At 43.5% G+C, this 17,152-nt stretch overlaps 1 protein-coding gene across 3 annotated transcripts in view; it reads right to left on the bottom strand.

Moving 5' to 3' along the window:
• tos (Exonuclease tos) overlaps window positions 1-17,152 on the bottom strand; it is a 330,838-nt gene that overhangs the window by 157,947 nt on the left and 155,739 nt on the right. For all 3 annotated transcript variants that reach the window (XR_011044196.1, XM_068371244.1, XM_068371245.1), the window contains exon 7: window positions 9,515-9,710. Coding sequence is in view for 2 of the 3 variants with exons in the window: in XM_068371244.1 (XP_068227345.1) it covers window positions 9,515-9,710 (196 nt within the window). In the remaining variant the exon portion in view is untranslated. The remainder of the gene's footprint in view (window positions 1-9,514; window positions 9,711-17,152) is intronic.

Raw genomic sequence — 17,152 nt, 5'->3', positions numbered from 1 at the left:
CAAAACTCCACCCCCTTTTCCTCAACTCTTCCAACACTCCACCCCCTTACTGGAAGAATATACCTCATAACTCTTGAGCAAAAAGGTAATAAGGAAAACGAAGTCCATCAAATTCCAGGGAAGGCTGTTTTGTGTTCCCAAGAAGGACTCAGACAAACTCAGAGTCATTCTGGACTTGTCCCCACTCAACAAGTTCATCGAGAACAAGTTCCAGATGCTAACCCTACAACACATAAGGACCCTGTTACCGAAAGGGGCGTAAACAGTCTCAATAGACCTGGCAGATGCTTATTGGCACCTACCAGTCAGCCGCCCCCTCCCCTCCTACCTAGGATTCAGGCTACAGAAAACAAAGTATGTCTTCACAGCCATGCCCTTCGGACTAAACATAGCCCCAAGGATATTCACAAAACTCGCAGACACAGTCGTCCAACAGCTACGCTTAGAAGGCAATCAGGTAGTGGCATACCTGGACGACTGGCTGGTGTGGGCAGCATCCAAGACAGCTTGTCTGCAGGCAGCCACAAAGATGATTCAGTTCCTGGGTCACCTAGGCTTCAAGATCAACCACAAGAAGTCTCGCCTCTCTCCAGCTCAGGAGTTTCAATGGTTAGGAATCCATTGGAACTTGCAGTCACATCGCCTCTCCATTCCACCGAAGAAGAGGAGAGAGATTGCGGGATCTGTCAGGAGACTACTGAAACTCAACAAGATTTCAAGACACCAACAGGAAAGAGTACTGGGCTCTCTCCAGTTTGCAGCATCAAACGCTCGAAGAGATCAACAGACGTTGACACTGACCCTACTGCTATCGCTTCTAAGGCCGTGGTCAAAGGTCATGAGCCTGACAAGGATTTACAACTTACAACCACCTCAACCTTCAGTGGTCATCCACACAGATGCCTCACCGGAAGGATGGGTAGGCCATTCTCATCAGAGGAAAGTGCAAGGGAACTGGTCGCACCAGTTCAAGAGTTTTCACATCAACATTCTGGAAGCCATGACAGTCTTCCTAATGTTGAAGAAACTATCCCCTCACAGATCAGCCCACATCAGGTTGGTCTTGGACAGCGAAGTAATAGTGAAATGTCTGAACCGACAGGGCTCGAGATCACCTCACATCAATCACGTGATGTTAGCCATCTTTCGCTTTGCAATGAAGAAAAGATGGCACTTATCAGCAGTTCACCTGCAAGGGTTCCGCAATGTGTCGGCGGATGCTCTATCCAGGCAAAAGCCGGTAGAGACAGAATGGTCCTTGGACGCAGACTCATTCTCCTTCATCTAGGAAAAAGTCCCGGAACTGCAGATCGACCTCTTCGCGACGAGCCACAACAAGAAACTACCTCGATATGTAACCCCTTACGAGGACCATCAAGCAGAAGCGAGGGATGCCATTTCCCTCGATTGGAACAGATGGAATCATATTTATCTGTTCCCACCAACCAACCTCCTCCTGAAAGTCCTCAACAAGCTGAGATCCTTCAGGGGAACAGCAGCAGTAGTGGCCCCCAAATGCCCAGGAGCAATTGGTTCCCTCTAGTTATAGAACTGAAACTGAAGCTGTTTCCTCTACTGAACCCAGTTCTATCCCAACTGGTTCAGAAGTCGACTATCTACGCTTCATCATTGAGAACCCAAAACCATCTCATGATTTTCTCGCCTTAGCAGCCAAGAAAAAGTTCGGGATCTCAAAAGACAACATCGACTTTATAGAAGAATACAAGTCAAAGTCAACCAGAAGACAATACGAATCATCTTGGAAGAAGTGGGCTTCCTTTGTGAAAACAATGAAACCGGCAGAAATCTCAATAGACTTATGCCTTTCCTTCTTCATCTACCTTCATGAACAAGGCCTGGCTTCCACCACAATAACTACGTGTAAGTCAGCTTTGACTAGACCTCTTCTTTACGGCTTCCAGGTGGACCTGTCAAACGAAATCTTCAATAAGATTCCGAAAGCATGCGCTAGACTCAAACCAGCAACCCCTCCAAAGCCCATATCATGGTATTTGGACAAAGTCTTGCACTATGCTTAGAATTTGATCAATGAAGATTGTACCCTAAAGGATCTAACACAGAAAGTGATATTCCTGTTCGCTATAGCCTCAGGGGCTAGAGTTGATGAAATAGTGGCCCTATCGAGAAACGAAGGCCATATTCAGTTCACAGAAGAGGGAGAGCTGAATCTTTTCCCCGATCCTACCTTTCTCGCCAAAAACGAGCTCCCCACCAAAAGGTGGGGTCCTTGGAGAATCTGCCCTCTGAAGGAAGATGTCTCTCTATGTCCAGTAGAGTGTCTTAAGGTCTATCTTTGAAGAACTTCAGATTTCAAGGAGGGACAGCCCTTCCTAGGCGAAACCTCAGGATCAAACTTATCCCTAAAACAACTGAGAGCAAAACTCACCTACTTTATTCGCAGAGCGGATCCTGACAGTACACCCGCAGGTCATGATCCTAGAAAAGTTGCTTCCTCGTTGAACTTCTTTCAACATATGGACTTTGATAAACTTCGCTCATATACGGGGTGGAAATCATCCAGTCTTCTATAAACATTTTGCGAAGAAAGTGCATGAAATAAAACACTTTGTGGTGGTGGCGGCAGGTAGTGTTATAAAACCTGTTGTCTAGTGCCACGATGAACAGTGGACTGTTTTGGGACTTCATAGTGTATTGGGTAAACAGGTATTAGCCCCTTTGAGTGTAATACCTTTTAATGAAAATCACTATGGTGATTTGTAGACTGTTCTATATAGGTGTAGAATATAACCAATAACACCAGTGCCGTGTGAACATTTGTACACAGTATTGAAACATATCCAACATCTAAGTGAAATCAATCAATTAATTTCACAATATTGAGTGGCATTTATGAATGAACTAACACATGTATTTTCTTCCCTTATAGGTTAAAAATTCATATACCTAGAGGTGTAGATATGTGGCATAGATTCTTTCTAATGATACATTTTGCATTTTTATATTTAGTCTATAAAAATAAAAAGACATATAAATGTATCTGCGTCTCATTCGCCCTTTATGAATACGAATAAAACTATCCAGAGCCTTTTATTTTTCCTAAAATAAAATTCTTGGGAGTAAAATCTCTGAAAGAACAACCTGGTAATCTCTATAAGTTCCACCTTGTTCCGACAGAATGACAAACTTTGACACTTTATAGTCGAAATTGACAATTTCCCAGCAGGGGGGCAGGAAGCCCTAAGTTAGTTCCAAACTTAGTGGATATGACAAATAACGGTAATGTCCTATATATAAGGTCTGGGAGACCATATAAGGAACTCATTCAAAGTAAAGGCACTTATATAAACCAACAGATATAGTACTTTCTAGTAATTCTCTGGTAAACTTCCATCAGGACGACATGGCTGAGCCCAAAAAACCGACTTTGAGCAAAGCGAAAAATCTATTTTTGGGTGATAAGGCCATGTCGTCCTGATGGACCCTCCCTTCTTTCAAAAGGAGTGTACAACTATGTAATGAAAGACCCCACCTGAAACTGCTCTATCTGCAGCTATTACAGCTTAAATGCAACAAGGAATAATACACCGTAGTAATACTGGGAGGGGATCCACCGGGTAAACTTGATAACGGCTCCCCTTCATTTCGCCACTCTTCCCTGTCAATGAGTAAAATCTATTCGGGGTGAAGATTGTCATGTGTTGTATAAAGAAATACATCCCCTGATTTTATGCGATATCCTTAAAAGTTATATTAAGGATACTCGCACCAGGAGTTAGAATTCTGGAGACCTATGGTTAATTCTCTGGGAGTATCACTATAGCCAAATATCCCTTAGAAAGCTGGCTAAAGGAACCTGCCATCAGGACGACATGGCCATATCACACAAAAATAGATAGTTATATAGTCAAATATTTGCCCTGTTATACAAGGGAAATATACATTAATATATATACAATATATATATATATATATATATATATATATATATATATATATATATATATATACACATGTGCGTGTGTGTGTGTGTGTGTATTAAGAAGTTGGGCAAGACCAAATGTTAAGGAAAAGAAAATCACCTTGTGATCTTAGAATACCACATAAGTTATAAATGCAGGGCCTCATGCAAAAGTAAAATAATGATAATAGGTTTATAATTAATAATAAGTATATCAGGAATTGCTGTGAACAAATACAATATATATATATTTTATATATATATATTTATATATATATATATATATATACTGTATATATATATGTGTGTGTGTCTGTGTGTGTGTGTGTGTGTGTGTGTATAAATAGACCTAATGCTAAAAGTAAGACTATCAGTAATTGCTGTGAACAAATACAATATATATATATATATATATATATATATATATATATATATATATATATATACATATACTGTATATATGTGTGTGTGTATGAATAGACCTAATGCTAAAAGCAAGACTCAAGGATGACAATAGAGTCTGGAAAAGAAAGGCTCAGTGGTCAGCCACATTTCAGAAGTTCCATATCAACATTCTGAAAGCTATGGTAGTGTTCCTAACTCTACAGAGACTGATCCCAAGGAAAAAGTCACACATTAAATTAGTTCTTGACTGCAAGTTGATAGTCCACTGTGTCAACAGACAGGGCTTCAAGTCTCCTCAGATCAACCATGTGATTTTGGCCATTCTCACCTTGGTGAAGCTGAGTCATTGGCCTCTATCAACAGTTCACTTATTAGGGGTTCGCAATGTGATGGTGGATGCTTTGTCACCATCCAGGCCTCTGTTTCATCCTAAGGCAAGTTCAAGAACTGCAAATAGATCTCTTTGCGATGAGCTTCAATAAAAATGTTTCTCGGTATATAGCCCCAAACCTAAATCCAGAAGCGGCTGGAATGGATGCAATGTCACTGGATTGAAACCAGTGGTCTCATGTTTACCTCTTTCCATCGTTCAACCTCCTAATGGAAATCCTGAACAAACTGCGGACTTTCAAAGGGACAGCAGCTCTAGTAGCACCAAAGTGCCCCAAGAGCAATTGGTACCCTCTGGTTCTGGAACTCAAACCTCTCCAGATGCTTCTCTTATTTCCCTTGCTGTCCCAGTACGTTCCACAGAAGACTGTTTTCGCTTCCACTTGGCTAACAAATACACCTTCAGTCCATGATTTTCTTGCCCTAGTGGCTCAAAGAAACCTTGGAGTTATAGAGAGAATCAACTTTATAGAAGAGTACAAGTCTGATATTACGGCCCCAGTTCTCACAGTGAGAGGACCTTCCTGCCTGCTGCTCCCAGACCTGCTGCCAACTCACTGATCCTGCTGCCTGCTGTTGTTCCTGAGGGATTGCCTGCTTGCTGCTGCTGCTACTACTCCTTCTCTGCTTGCCAGAGACTACCTGCTGCCGCTGTCCACTGCCTGTTGTGGCCGCCTTACTGCTGCCCCTACTGAGTAGACTGCTGAAGGGCGTCTTCAGCACTGCCTGCTGCTAATGCTAATTGCTCTGCCCCCCAAAAACCTGATCTTCAGCCTTTATTATAAGAACAAAGTCTTAAGAGTTGGTAGGCTTTCTCTACCACTGTCCTAACTTTCACTTTACTAACAGGCCCTCCCGTGGAAAATCTGGTAGCCGTTGTGGTCTTAAAACTCCAGTTGAAACAAGACCCAAGGGTCAAAATCTTCCACTCTCGCCATCTGTGGCAAGTGACATAGGGCTGTTAGGCTTGGCGCCTGTAAGCCAAGTGATAGGAGCTAGGAAATAGGATTATCTTTTGACCTAGCATAAATAAGCCAGGAGTAAATTCACACAAATAGCTTCAGTAAAATAAAAGGTTGTCAAGTGTTATGATTTACCAATCCTAAATATCCCTGCCTGCAGGAATTGATTGCTGGGCCAAATTAGTGCTCAGAGAGCAGTAAGGAGGCTCCCAAGCTGTAATGTGTGCAGGCTACTACATAGCTACTAATAGGCTAGATAGGGCCTCCCTAAATAATTGTTCTTTTTCAGATTCTATAATTAATTTTTCTACTTAACACTATAACTTTGTCTGGGGCTCTAGGGCTTTAAAAGTTGGACAACCCAACTAGGCACACTGTCTCTCCTCAATGCCCCCCCCCCCCCTCTTTGGACTTGGACTTGGAACCCATAATGACTCTCGAGCTTGAAAAAGAATTATAAGCCATGGCTGCCGCTGAAATTGAAACTGACACAAGATTGGAACCGGTAATGGAACAACCAATCAGAAAAAGGACCCAAGAGGATACAGATGAGGACAACCAGGAATGGACCTAAGTCAACAGAAAGAAAGAAAGAAAAAAAAAGGCAAAAAAGGACCACTGCCACCCAAGGACTTCCCTCAAAATCAACCTCAACCGAAGCAAATCAGACTACCTCGCCAGCAGAAGACCAGAGCAGAGGAATAACCAACTACTTCAGGGTGTTGGCCAACAACTCCTCAGAGACTTTCAGAACCATAGCGGCTTTTGAACAAAAACACAAAAATCTGAAGATCCCGGCCAAACCAAATAAGCAGGGCCAATGGACCATATCGACAAAGGGCACAAGGGCTCTCATCACACTGAGAACAACATCAGCCATATAGTTGAAGGAGCTGAAGGAAGAAGAGAAAGTTAAAAAAGTGGTTGTAGTTGGCTACCTTATGGAAATGTTGGAGAGCCACCTAACTGACTTGAAAAACATCACGGCTGCTGAAAGGATGAAAAATAAAGCCGGGCGCCTAACCAAGGCCATCCTCGTGACCTTCATAGGGCCACACCCAAAATAGGTCGATCTAGGGATCTTCAGCAGTTTCTGGGTAAAGAAATACTACCCAGACCCTCTTAGGTTCTACAAGTGCCAGAAATTCTGCCACCACAAGTAGTGTCAAGCAAAGTTTGATACATTTGCTTTGTGCAGTCAAAGGCACCCCACACAGGAGTGCATTGATAAGCGCAAGGCGGGCATACCAACCAGCCCGAGGTGCCCAAACTGCCAGAAACAGCATACAGCCATGGCATGGGGATGCCCTGAAAGGGTTGCTAGGGTCATAGCAGCCCTTCCCAAGGAAAAAAGAAAACCGCCAAGAGGCAGAACGGCTCCTAAACCACAACCTACAAGGAGATTCTATACCCAAGATGAGCACAGAGGAGGAACTTCAAGAGCTCGGTCCTCCACAAGAGCCTTTACCTCCACCGCACAAGCTCAAGCTCCCAAGTCTCTACCAAGGACCACTTTTATCAAAACGACGGTCCTCAGACAAACTTTGACTGACCTTGTCACTCGAGCAGTGACAGGGAGGATTAGTGCAGGCACTATTCAAGCCAACAAAAAACTTTTAAAAAGTTTTCTTACCAAGGCATCCAAGTCCTCCTCCCACTCTAACGCTATCCACGAGACAACCTTAACCACTCATATCCTGACACCCAAACCTTCCACATCATCCCCACTCTCCCCTACACCTTCCACATCCACTTTCTCAGATCCTATCCCCATCATTCCTTTCACCTCATGACACAACTTTTTGCACACAAAAGGCACACCAACAATTTTATGGGGGAATTTTAATGCGCATCATCCTATATTATCATCCCCATCAGGAGAGCACACCGCCTTTGCCCTAGAGGAATTTGAAGGAGTCTCCCTACTAAACACAGAGCATCCTACACATAAGACGAGGCTGACTAGATCTGACATTTTCCACAACCGCAATCAGGTACCTAACCAGATGGCAAGTGCACTCAACCTTGGTCAGTGACCAGTTTACTACAGTAACAGAATTGGAGATGCAACAATTACCTCCAATACCACCACCTCCACAAAGGTGGAATCAAGACCTGGCAGACTGGGTCAGCTTCTGACTAGCCCTCGAAGAGTGGGCAGCTAACTTCAACCCTCCTGAGGACATAAATCAGCTAGAAAAGGACCTAGTTGACACATTTCACAATGCAGCAAGCAAAGCAATGCCCCTGAAGGCAGGGAGAAGGAACTATACCTACAAGGACTCCTGGTACTACTGCCCAGAAGTAAGAAGACTCAAAACATGGCTAGACAGGGTCACAAAACTCTATAGAAGAAGAGCCACAACAGAGAATAGAGAACTGCTGCTAAATCAAAGAGAGAGAGAGAGAGAGAGAGAGAGAGAGAGAGAGAGAGAGAGAGAGAGAGAGAGAGAGAGAGAGAGAGAGAGAGATAACTAATGCTTAAGTAATATCAATTATGAAGATATTTCGAATAAAAAAATTACACAAACAACGCTATGTGCGCATAATCGCAGTATGGTAGCGTGACCTTGAGATCAGTTGATGGCTACCAAAAGTAAAACCAAAGTAATGGTTAAATATTGAAATGCTCCCAAAATTGAAAATTAGCACACAAACATGCATAATAACCACAATTAAACTCAATAATTTCTAGTGAAATATGAACTAAAATTTAAATAATGTATGAAGCTTTAAAAATGAACTAGCCGTACGAACGCATGAACACACACACAAACAGAAAAAGAGAGAGAACATATTTGTAAGGTTAATAATAATGGCTATAAACGAAGTATATGAAAACTATGATATAATGTAACATACTGTTGCTGATACAATATTCATCATGAATATATTTCTAATAAATTAAGAAACCATATAAACAATACGCCATTTGCGTGTGCAATGCGGGACCGTCAGATCAACAGCACAGCTGATCACAACCAAAGGCAAGCAAAAAAGTTGGTAATTGTTGACTTCAAAAATGTTTCCAAAATTGAAAAATAGAATACAATAAGGGTTTATTAGGGCTTAAGATATAATAAGGAACAAGAAAATTAAATAATGATATATAGTAAGAAAATATTGATAAATATGACTTGGATGATTGCCAAATCATAAACACAGCTTGCTAAATCTACGGAAATTTAACTATTTTAGTTCGACATACGTCGAAATCGACTTAGATATGCCTCTCGGCCCTATCTCCGTCAAAAGTCGGCGACTACCTGTATATATTGTATGAAGGAATCGGAGTCGAAGGAACCAAAAAGAGAGGAGTCAGAGTCAAAAGGTTTTAGTACAGACTCCACAGCCCTGGCTTTATACTACTTCCCTTAAAATATATGCAAGCCACTGTACACTCAAATTTCAACGTTTATCATTAATTCTTTAATTTTGATTTAGAATGAAAATATCCCACCTACATGCAAAATATAATTAAAAATCCCTTTACACACTTAATACAATTGAATCATTATTGGCTTCTTCAAATTACAAGCTATTTTTACTGTGAAATAGCATTTCTATTCATTCTGAACATTGAGTTATCCAATGAATACTTAATTCAGATAAAATCAGGTATGGTAAGTTGAAGTGCTACTTCTATTGATATTTGCCTTAGCTTCTATTAAATCTAAAAGCAGGTTATTAAGACCTTGAACAATATTATAATGGCACAACTAAATAGCCAATGGTGATGTACAGTACAGGTCCCAGTACACGGGATCAATTTGTCATATAGCAAAGTCTTAAGCATAAATTCATAGGTGAAACCAACCTGGCATCCTTTTTCGCTTAATGGAAGTGGTAGAAACAACAACTTCTTTCCCTTTTGTTACTTCTCGATCAGTTTCCAAAAGATTAGGGATCGGTGGCTGGGGCTTAGTTATAGTGAAATCCTTTCTCCAAATACTTGGATGTGTTGGACATATGTTACCCTTTTTATTCCATTCCGAAGATTTCATCTCTGGTGGCTGGGGGAGAAAAGGAAAATATTACAACAGAGCTTGCACCACTGTGGTTGTTGAATCCCTTGACAGAGAAGATACAATTAGTGCATGGTAAAATTATAAGAGATGAAGTGAACCCTAACAAAACTCAAAGTATGATTCTAAGAAGGTCAAGGACAGTGGCTTCTCAACATTCGGAATTTTGCACTGACTATGTTTTTTTTAACTAATGTCTCTATAACTACATGCAGCTCATTTAATATTCTAGGTGCGACTCTTGATTACAAATTTACTTCAGACAAAACACATCACGTCTACATTAAAAAAAAAAAGAAAAAAAAAAGGGGGGAGGGGGCAGATTTGAAAGTAATGTATATTTCCTAACATACAAATCTACTGTAGAGCAATTTATAGGGATACAATTCCGGCGGAGCTGAAAGATGAGCCATGATAACTTTAGCAATGGATAACCAGCCCAACTGTTGGTTAGCGGGAGGGGTGGGGGATAGCCGGCTACCCCACTCAATCACACACCTGGGGTGAGCACCCACTTTGCTTTCTGGCAGGACTTCTTGGGGGACAGGGCTGGAGGGTCAATTTGTATAAATGGCTCCAGGTTTGTATGTTAGGCAAAATGTTATTTTCCTTAGTAAAATAAATTTTTGAATATACTTATCCGATGATCATATAGCTGCATCCCTGCTGCCCGACAGAAAAAACCTACGGGCGGAATACGCCAGCGATCGCTATACAGGTGGGGGTGTACATCAACAGCGCCATCTGTCAAGTAGGTACTCAAGTACTCGATGTCAACAAAGAACCAATTTTCTCCTCTGTCCCACTGGTTCTCTATTGGGGAGGAAGGGTGGGTCCTTTAATTTATGATCATCGGGTAAGTATATTCAAAAATTTATTTTACTAAGGAAAATAACATTTTTCAATATCAAACTTACCCGATGATCATATAGCTGATTCACACCCAGGGGGGTGGGTAAAGACCAGCATTACAAGTTGACATTACGAGCTAAGTATTCCGTATTTCATTTCAGCAGTTATTCAAAATAACAAGCATAAAATAAATAAGTACCTGGTAAGGAAGACGACTTGAACAATTACTCTGCCTTTTTAAGTACGTCTTCCTTACTGAGCCTCGCGATCCTCATAGGATGCTGAGCGACTCCTAGGAGCTGAAGTATGAAGGGTTGCAACCCATACTAAAGGTCCTCATCAAAACCTCTAATCTAGGCGCTTCTCAAGAAATGATTTTGACCACCCGCCAAATCAAGTAGGATGCGAAAGGCTTCTTAGCCTTCCGGACAACCCAAAAATATTTCAAGAGAAAGATTAAAAAGGTTCTGGAATTAGGGAATTGTAGTGGTGGAGCCCCCACCACTACTGCACTCGTTGCTACGAATGGTCCCAGAGTGTAGCAGTTCTCGTAAAGAGACTGGACATTCTTAAGATAAAAGACGCGAACACTGATTTGCTTTTCCAATAGGTTGCGTCGAATATATTTTGCAGAGATCTATTTTGTTTAAAGGCCACGGAAGTTGTGACAGCTCTAACTTCGTGTGTCCTTACCTTCAGCCAAGCTTGGTCTTCCTCATTCAGAAGGGAATGAGCTTCTCGTATTAACAGTCTGATAAAATAGGATAAAGAATTCTCTGACATAGGCAAAGATGGATTCTTAACTGAACACCATAAAGCTTCAGACGGGCCTCGTAAAGGTTTTTAAAATAGAACTTAAGAGCTCTTACAGGACATAATACTCTTTCTAGTTCATTTCCAACCATACGATAAGTTTGGAATATCGAACGATATTGGTCAAGGCCGAGAAGGCAGCTCGTGTTTGGCTAGAAAACCAAGATGTAGAACATGTAGCCGTTTCGGATGAGAATCCGATGTTCTTGCTGAAGGCATGAATCTCACTGACTCTTTTAGCTGTGGTTAAGCATATCAGGAAAAGAGCCTTAAAGGTGAGATCTTTCAAGGAGGCTGATTGAAGTGGTTCGAACCTGTCTGACATAAGGAATCTTAGAACCACGTCTAAATTCCAACCAGGTGTAACCAAACGACGCTCCTTCGTGGTCTCAAAAGACTTAAGGAGGTCCTGTAGATCTTTATTATTGGAAAGATCTAAGCCTCTGTGACGGAAGACTGATGCCAACATGCTTCTGTAACCCTTGATAGTGGGAGCTGAAAGAGATCGCTCTTTCCTCAGATATAAGAGGAAGTCAGCTATTTGAGTTACAGAGGTACTGGTCGAGGATACGGATACTGACTTGCACCAGTTTCGGAAGATTTCCCACTTCGATTGGTAGACTCTAAGGGTGGATGTTCTCCTTGCTCTAGCAATCGCTCTGGTTGCCTCCTTCGAAAAACCTCTAGTTCTCGAGAGTCTTTCGATATTCTGAAGGCAGTCAGACGAAGAGCGTGGAGGCCTTGGAGTACCTTCTTTACGCGTGACAGACGTAGCAGGTCCACCCTTAGGGGAAGTGTTCTGGGAACGTCTACTAGCCATCGAAGTACCTCGGTAAGTTATTCTCTCGCGGGCCAGAGGGAAGCAACTAGCGTCAACTTTGTCCCTTCGTGAGAGGCGAACTTCTGCAGTACCTTGATGACAATCTAGAACGGAGGGAATACATATAGATCTAGATGAGACCAATCTAGTAGAAAGGCATCTATAAGAACTACTGCTGGGTCCGGGATAGGTGAGCAAAGTATTGGGAGCCTCTTGGACATCGAGGTTGCGAAGAGATCTATGGTTGGCTGGCCCCAGGTGACCCAAAGTCTTTTGCATACATCCTTGTGGAGGGTCCAATATGTTGGAATTATTGTCCCTTCCTACTGAGACAATCTGCAATGACATTCAAGTTGCCTTGGATGAAACTCGTTACTAGTGAAAAGTCTAGACCTGTTGAACAGGAGAGGAGGTCACTTGCGAACTCGTACCATGTCAGAGAGTAGGTCCCTCCTTGCAAGGAGATGTACATCAAAGCAGGGAGTTGACCGTGTTCACCTCCACCACTTTGCCTTGAAGGAGAGACCTGAAGCTTTTCCAGGTCAGACGTACTGCCAGAAGCTTCTTGCAGTTGAAATGCATTGTCCTTTGACTCGAGTTCCATAATCCCGAGCATTCCCTACCGCCTAAGGTCGCACCCCAGCCTACGTCCGATGCGTCTGAGAAGAGAACGTGGTTGGGAGTCTGAACAGTCAGGGGAAGACCCTTTCAAAGGTTGATAAAGTCCTTTCATCAAGTCAGACCAGACTTATCTTTCCGGAAACCGGGATCGAGACCGCTTCTAGCGTCTTGTCCTTTCCAGTGAAGAGCTAGATGATACCGAAGAGGACGGAGGTGTAGTCTTCCAAGTGACACCAATTGAACCACGGATGACAGTGTCCTAACCAGACTCATCCACAGCCTGACAGGGCCGTGTTCCTTCTTCAGCATCTTCTGGATGGATAGCAGGGCTGGGGGTTGATCGTCTTGTTCAGCCATGTCCTCATCAGAGGGTTCCTCATCCGAAACTGATGAGGAAACGGCAACGGAGTGGGCAACGTCTGACTCGCTGAATCCGGTCGCACTGGTGGATGCGTGACGGAGCCGGACACAAGATCATGGTACTGCTGCACAGTCTGTGAACTGTCAACCATGGGGACGCGAGGAAGTACAGCGACAACCCGAAACTGTCTAGACTGTCTGGGTTGTGCAGACAACCCCCTACCGGGTTGCTGAGGTTGCCGCACTGCGTCACAACAAGTCACCTCTGCTGGTTGTTGAACGTCTTCCTAGTGACACACTGAACGTCCACAACCACCTCCGAGAGTCGCTTAACGTCAACGTGCGACTGGCAACCCACACTGGGTCGCACCGGTGGAGGAACCATCTCAACTGGCGGACATGAGTAGGATACCTCAGCGTCAACAGGGCGTACAACCAACCGGTAGGAAGGTTGTTGGCTAGAAGGTTCTTCTCCGTAAAAAATTCTCTATCAAGGACTAAGCTTGGACTGCATGTCTTGCAACAAAGCCCATTAGGGTCTATGGGAGCAGGTGTGGCAACAGACGGGGTTAGCGACTGAAGCGGAACCATTTACCATCCCTGGAAGCATGTTATGCTTTAATTAAAGTCCATAGGAGGCTAAGCAGCTTAAGGCTCCTCTCCAAATGACAGAGTCCTCAAGGGAATATCAGAAGGAGGGAGAACAGCACTTTCTCATCTACAGGAACCATGTCCGAGAAAAGCTAGGTTATCTCAGTGAGGGTTTCACTGGTGCATAAGCAGCAGACCAGAAGGCAACGTTATGTAACTGCTTGACAGTCTGTGAACTGTCAAAAACTGAACTGTCAACCACAACAGGTGCGTGAGGACATACAGCACTGGTGCATTAGCAGCAGACCAGAAGGCAACGTTATGTAACTGCCTGACAGTCTGTGAACTGTCAAAAAACTGAACTGTCAACCACAACAGGTGCGTGAGGACATACAGCACTGGTGCATTAGTAGCAGACCAGAAGGCAAATTCATGTAACTGCTTGACAGTCTGTGAGCTGGCAACAACCAAAGCTGTGTGGGGAAGCCTCAACTCCTGACTGACTAGTCTGCTGCGGGCGAGAGGCGGTAACCACAGTGGGTTGCGGAGGCTGACACACCGTGTCAAAACCCGGCAGCTTGTGGTAGCTCACGCACGGCAACGGAGTGCTCCGTGTGTCTGTGGGAGTCAGCATGCGTCTGGCAGGGTCGACTGCGCATGGGTGGAGGAGCTCTCACAACAAGAGTGTGGGAGCAGGCAGCCATGCTGGGCGCACAACCGTGGCAGGCTGTAGGCCAACGGGTGCATCGTCAACCTTCTCCGCAGTCGGAGTGTGGGAGCAGGCAACAACCAAAGCGGAGTGGTGGTGCGTGGTGGGGACTGCCGTGGGTTGCGGAAACTAACGCATCGCGTCAAAACACGGCAGCTTGACTCCACCTTCCCACTGCTGATGCGGTAGCTCACGCATGTTAACGGAGGGAGCCGCACGTCGGCTAACGTTAACATGCGTCTGGCAGGGTCGATCGCGCATCGGAGGTGGAGCTCTCCGCAGCCGGAGTGTGGGAGCAGGCAGCCTCAGCGTGAGCTGGGCGCACAACCGTGGCAGGTTGTAGGCTAACGAGAGCAGTGTAAACCTTCTCCGCACGAAACTCCTGCATAACCGCAGCTAACTGAGTCTGCATAGACTGCAGTAAAGACCACTAGGGTCTACAAAAAACGGCAACAAACGGAGCTACTGTCCGTTGTGACTGAGGGTCTAAAACAGCTGGTGCGGCAACAGACAGAGTTACTGCCTGTTGCGGTACCACCTTGCCTCTCTTGGGAGGTGTGCAGTCGTCGGATGACTGCAGCGAGTCCGAACTGACCCAGTGGCTACACCTAGGCCGTTGGACTTGCGCGGAAGGGACCGACTTGCACTTAAAAAGCTGCAAGATTTGGTCCATGGTTTCTACGAGAAACCTCTTCCGCAGACGAGGAATAAATGGGCTCTCTCGTCTTTGTGTGGGTGGGGCGATCACGTCGGCAACGTGTGTAGATACACCCGAAACCACGGAGGGAAACGTCTGTTCGTCGATCAAGGCCTGTGGAACCCATAAGTCGTTCGACATTACTTCTCCCCTGGGCTTGGGAGCTTGTAAGAGGTCCCGGACTAGGTGAACAACTGGCACGAACAGACGAACCCTCGAACGCAACACTGTAACACTTTGCGCATATCACTTTATCACTTTGATTTTCTGTTTTGCACTTATTTCACTGAAATCGAAACTTTAACTGATTTCTACCTGAAACACGCAATCCTATCCTTCATTAAAAGGTAGTAATTGCGAAAACAGTTTTACAATGCAACAGAAAAACATAATAAAAGAATTCAGTGGCTGGAAAAGAGACTAAACACTAGATCAAATAAACTACGTTTAAAATCTCTCACCGCATAAAGCCTGGGAACAAGAATAAAACTCTAGAAACGTTTTACCTTCTTCCCCTACAGCGACTAGGGAGAAGAGTAAAAAACGAGAACAACGTTACCCGCTTGAACGAAACGTTTATTCTCCTCTCTCTCCCTCCGTCTCTATCTCTCTCTCTCTTCTCTCTTGACTTAGAACCTGAGAGAAGAGCCCAATTATATATCGTTAAAACATATTATTTGCTAAAGGAAAAAACTGAAAGGTTTCCCAAATAAAAAGTTCCTTTATTTAGAATTTAAACCATTTAAGCTAAGAAAGAATGAACGAAACGCTAGAATCGGTTTACTCTTACTGCAACGTGAAACCGTGAAATACTCTCTCTCTATCGTAACGATAGAGCGCATGTTGAACGTTCTGAACGTCAACAACTGCGGAGACTAAACTAAACGATAGTTCATCTTTGAAAACAGTACGAGACTATCAAAGAAATTCTTTCATAAAACATAAAAAAGTATTAAATTCTTAAAAGGTAAATACGATATGACGGGCTCAATGTTAATTAACTTCGGTTCCAAGTAAGGACCGCCTACTATTAGGAAAGGTCGCATATAAACAAACATAAAAATTAATTTTTATAAGTTTATAATAAATGGAAAGTTAATCGAAGAGGCCTATAAAGGCGGAGAGATATAAAATAAATAGATCTATAACTTGTTAAGCAAAATTACCAAAAACCTAAACACACTTCCGTCTAAGGGAAGGGTCGGCCATAAAAAAGTGAAAGAGTCCATACTCTCTTCGTCACCAACACTTCCGTCTAAGGGAAGGGTCGGCCATTTAAAAGTGAAAGAGAGTCCATACTCTCTTCGTCACCATAATTAAATCTATCCAAAACGAGTTCAAGTTTTGAAATGAAGATAAAACCCCTGCATAGCGAAAGCTCAAAACTGGAATAGTGTACTTCACCAAATCGTTGTGAAAACAAATCCAGTTAGGGACGGCGTATTTAGTAGGTCTTGCCAGTGACACGACAGAGGGAAAATTGGTTCTTTGTTGACATCGAGTACTTGAGTACCTACTTGACAGATGGCGCTGTTGATGTACACCCCCACCTGTATAGCGATCGCTGGCGTATTCCGCCCGTAGGTTTTTTCTGTCAGGCAGCAGGGATGCAGCTATATGATCATCGGGTAAGTTTGATATTGAAAAATACAAATTACTTTCAAATTTGTCATTTGTTACAACACAAATTATCACCCTTCTCTATTTATAGCGATGACTTACCTCTAAGGAGGGGGGAAGTCCTCACCAACTAGATTTGACATTTGATCTGGGGGTTCTTTCTCCTTCGATATTAGACTGAAGGCAGTAGGAACCTTGTCCTCACTAAAATAGCTGTGCTATGCCCAATTAGCAGCCTGCGGAAACTGTGTTTGAGATACTAGCAATGTGGTTGGTCTTAGAAATGAATTCTTGAGTCATAGGAATCTGAGAGTACTGAGATTTTGCCCAATAGTCCCCCTCGTAAG

Source organism: Palaemon carinicauda, chromosome 3 (genome assembly GCF_036898095.1).
Source record: "Palaemon carinicauda isolate YSFRI2023 chromosome 3, ASM3689809v2, whole genome shotgun sequence".
NCBI classification, from domain to species: domain Eukaryota; kingdom Metazoa; phylum Arthropoda; class Malacostraca; order Decapoda; family Palaemonidae; genus Palaemon; species Palaemon carinicauda.
Note: the sequence above shows the minus strand (reverse complement) of the source record. Positions and strands in the feature narration are given on the sequence as shown.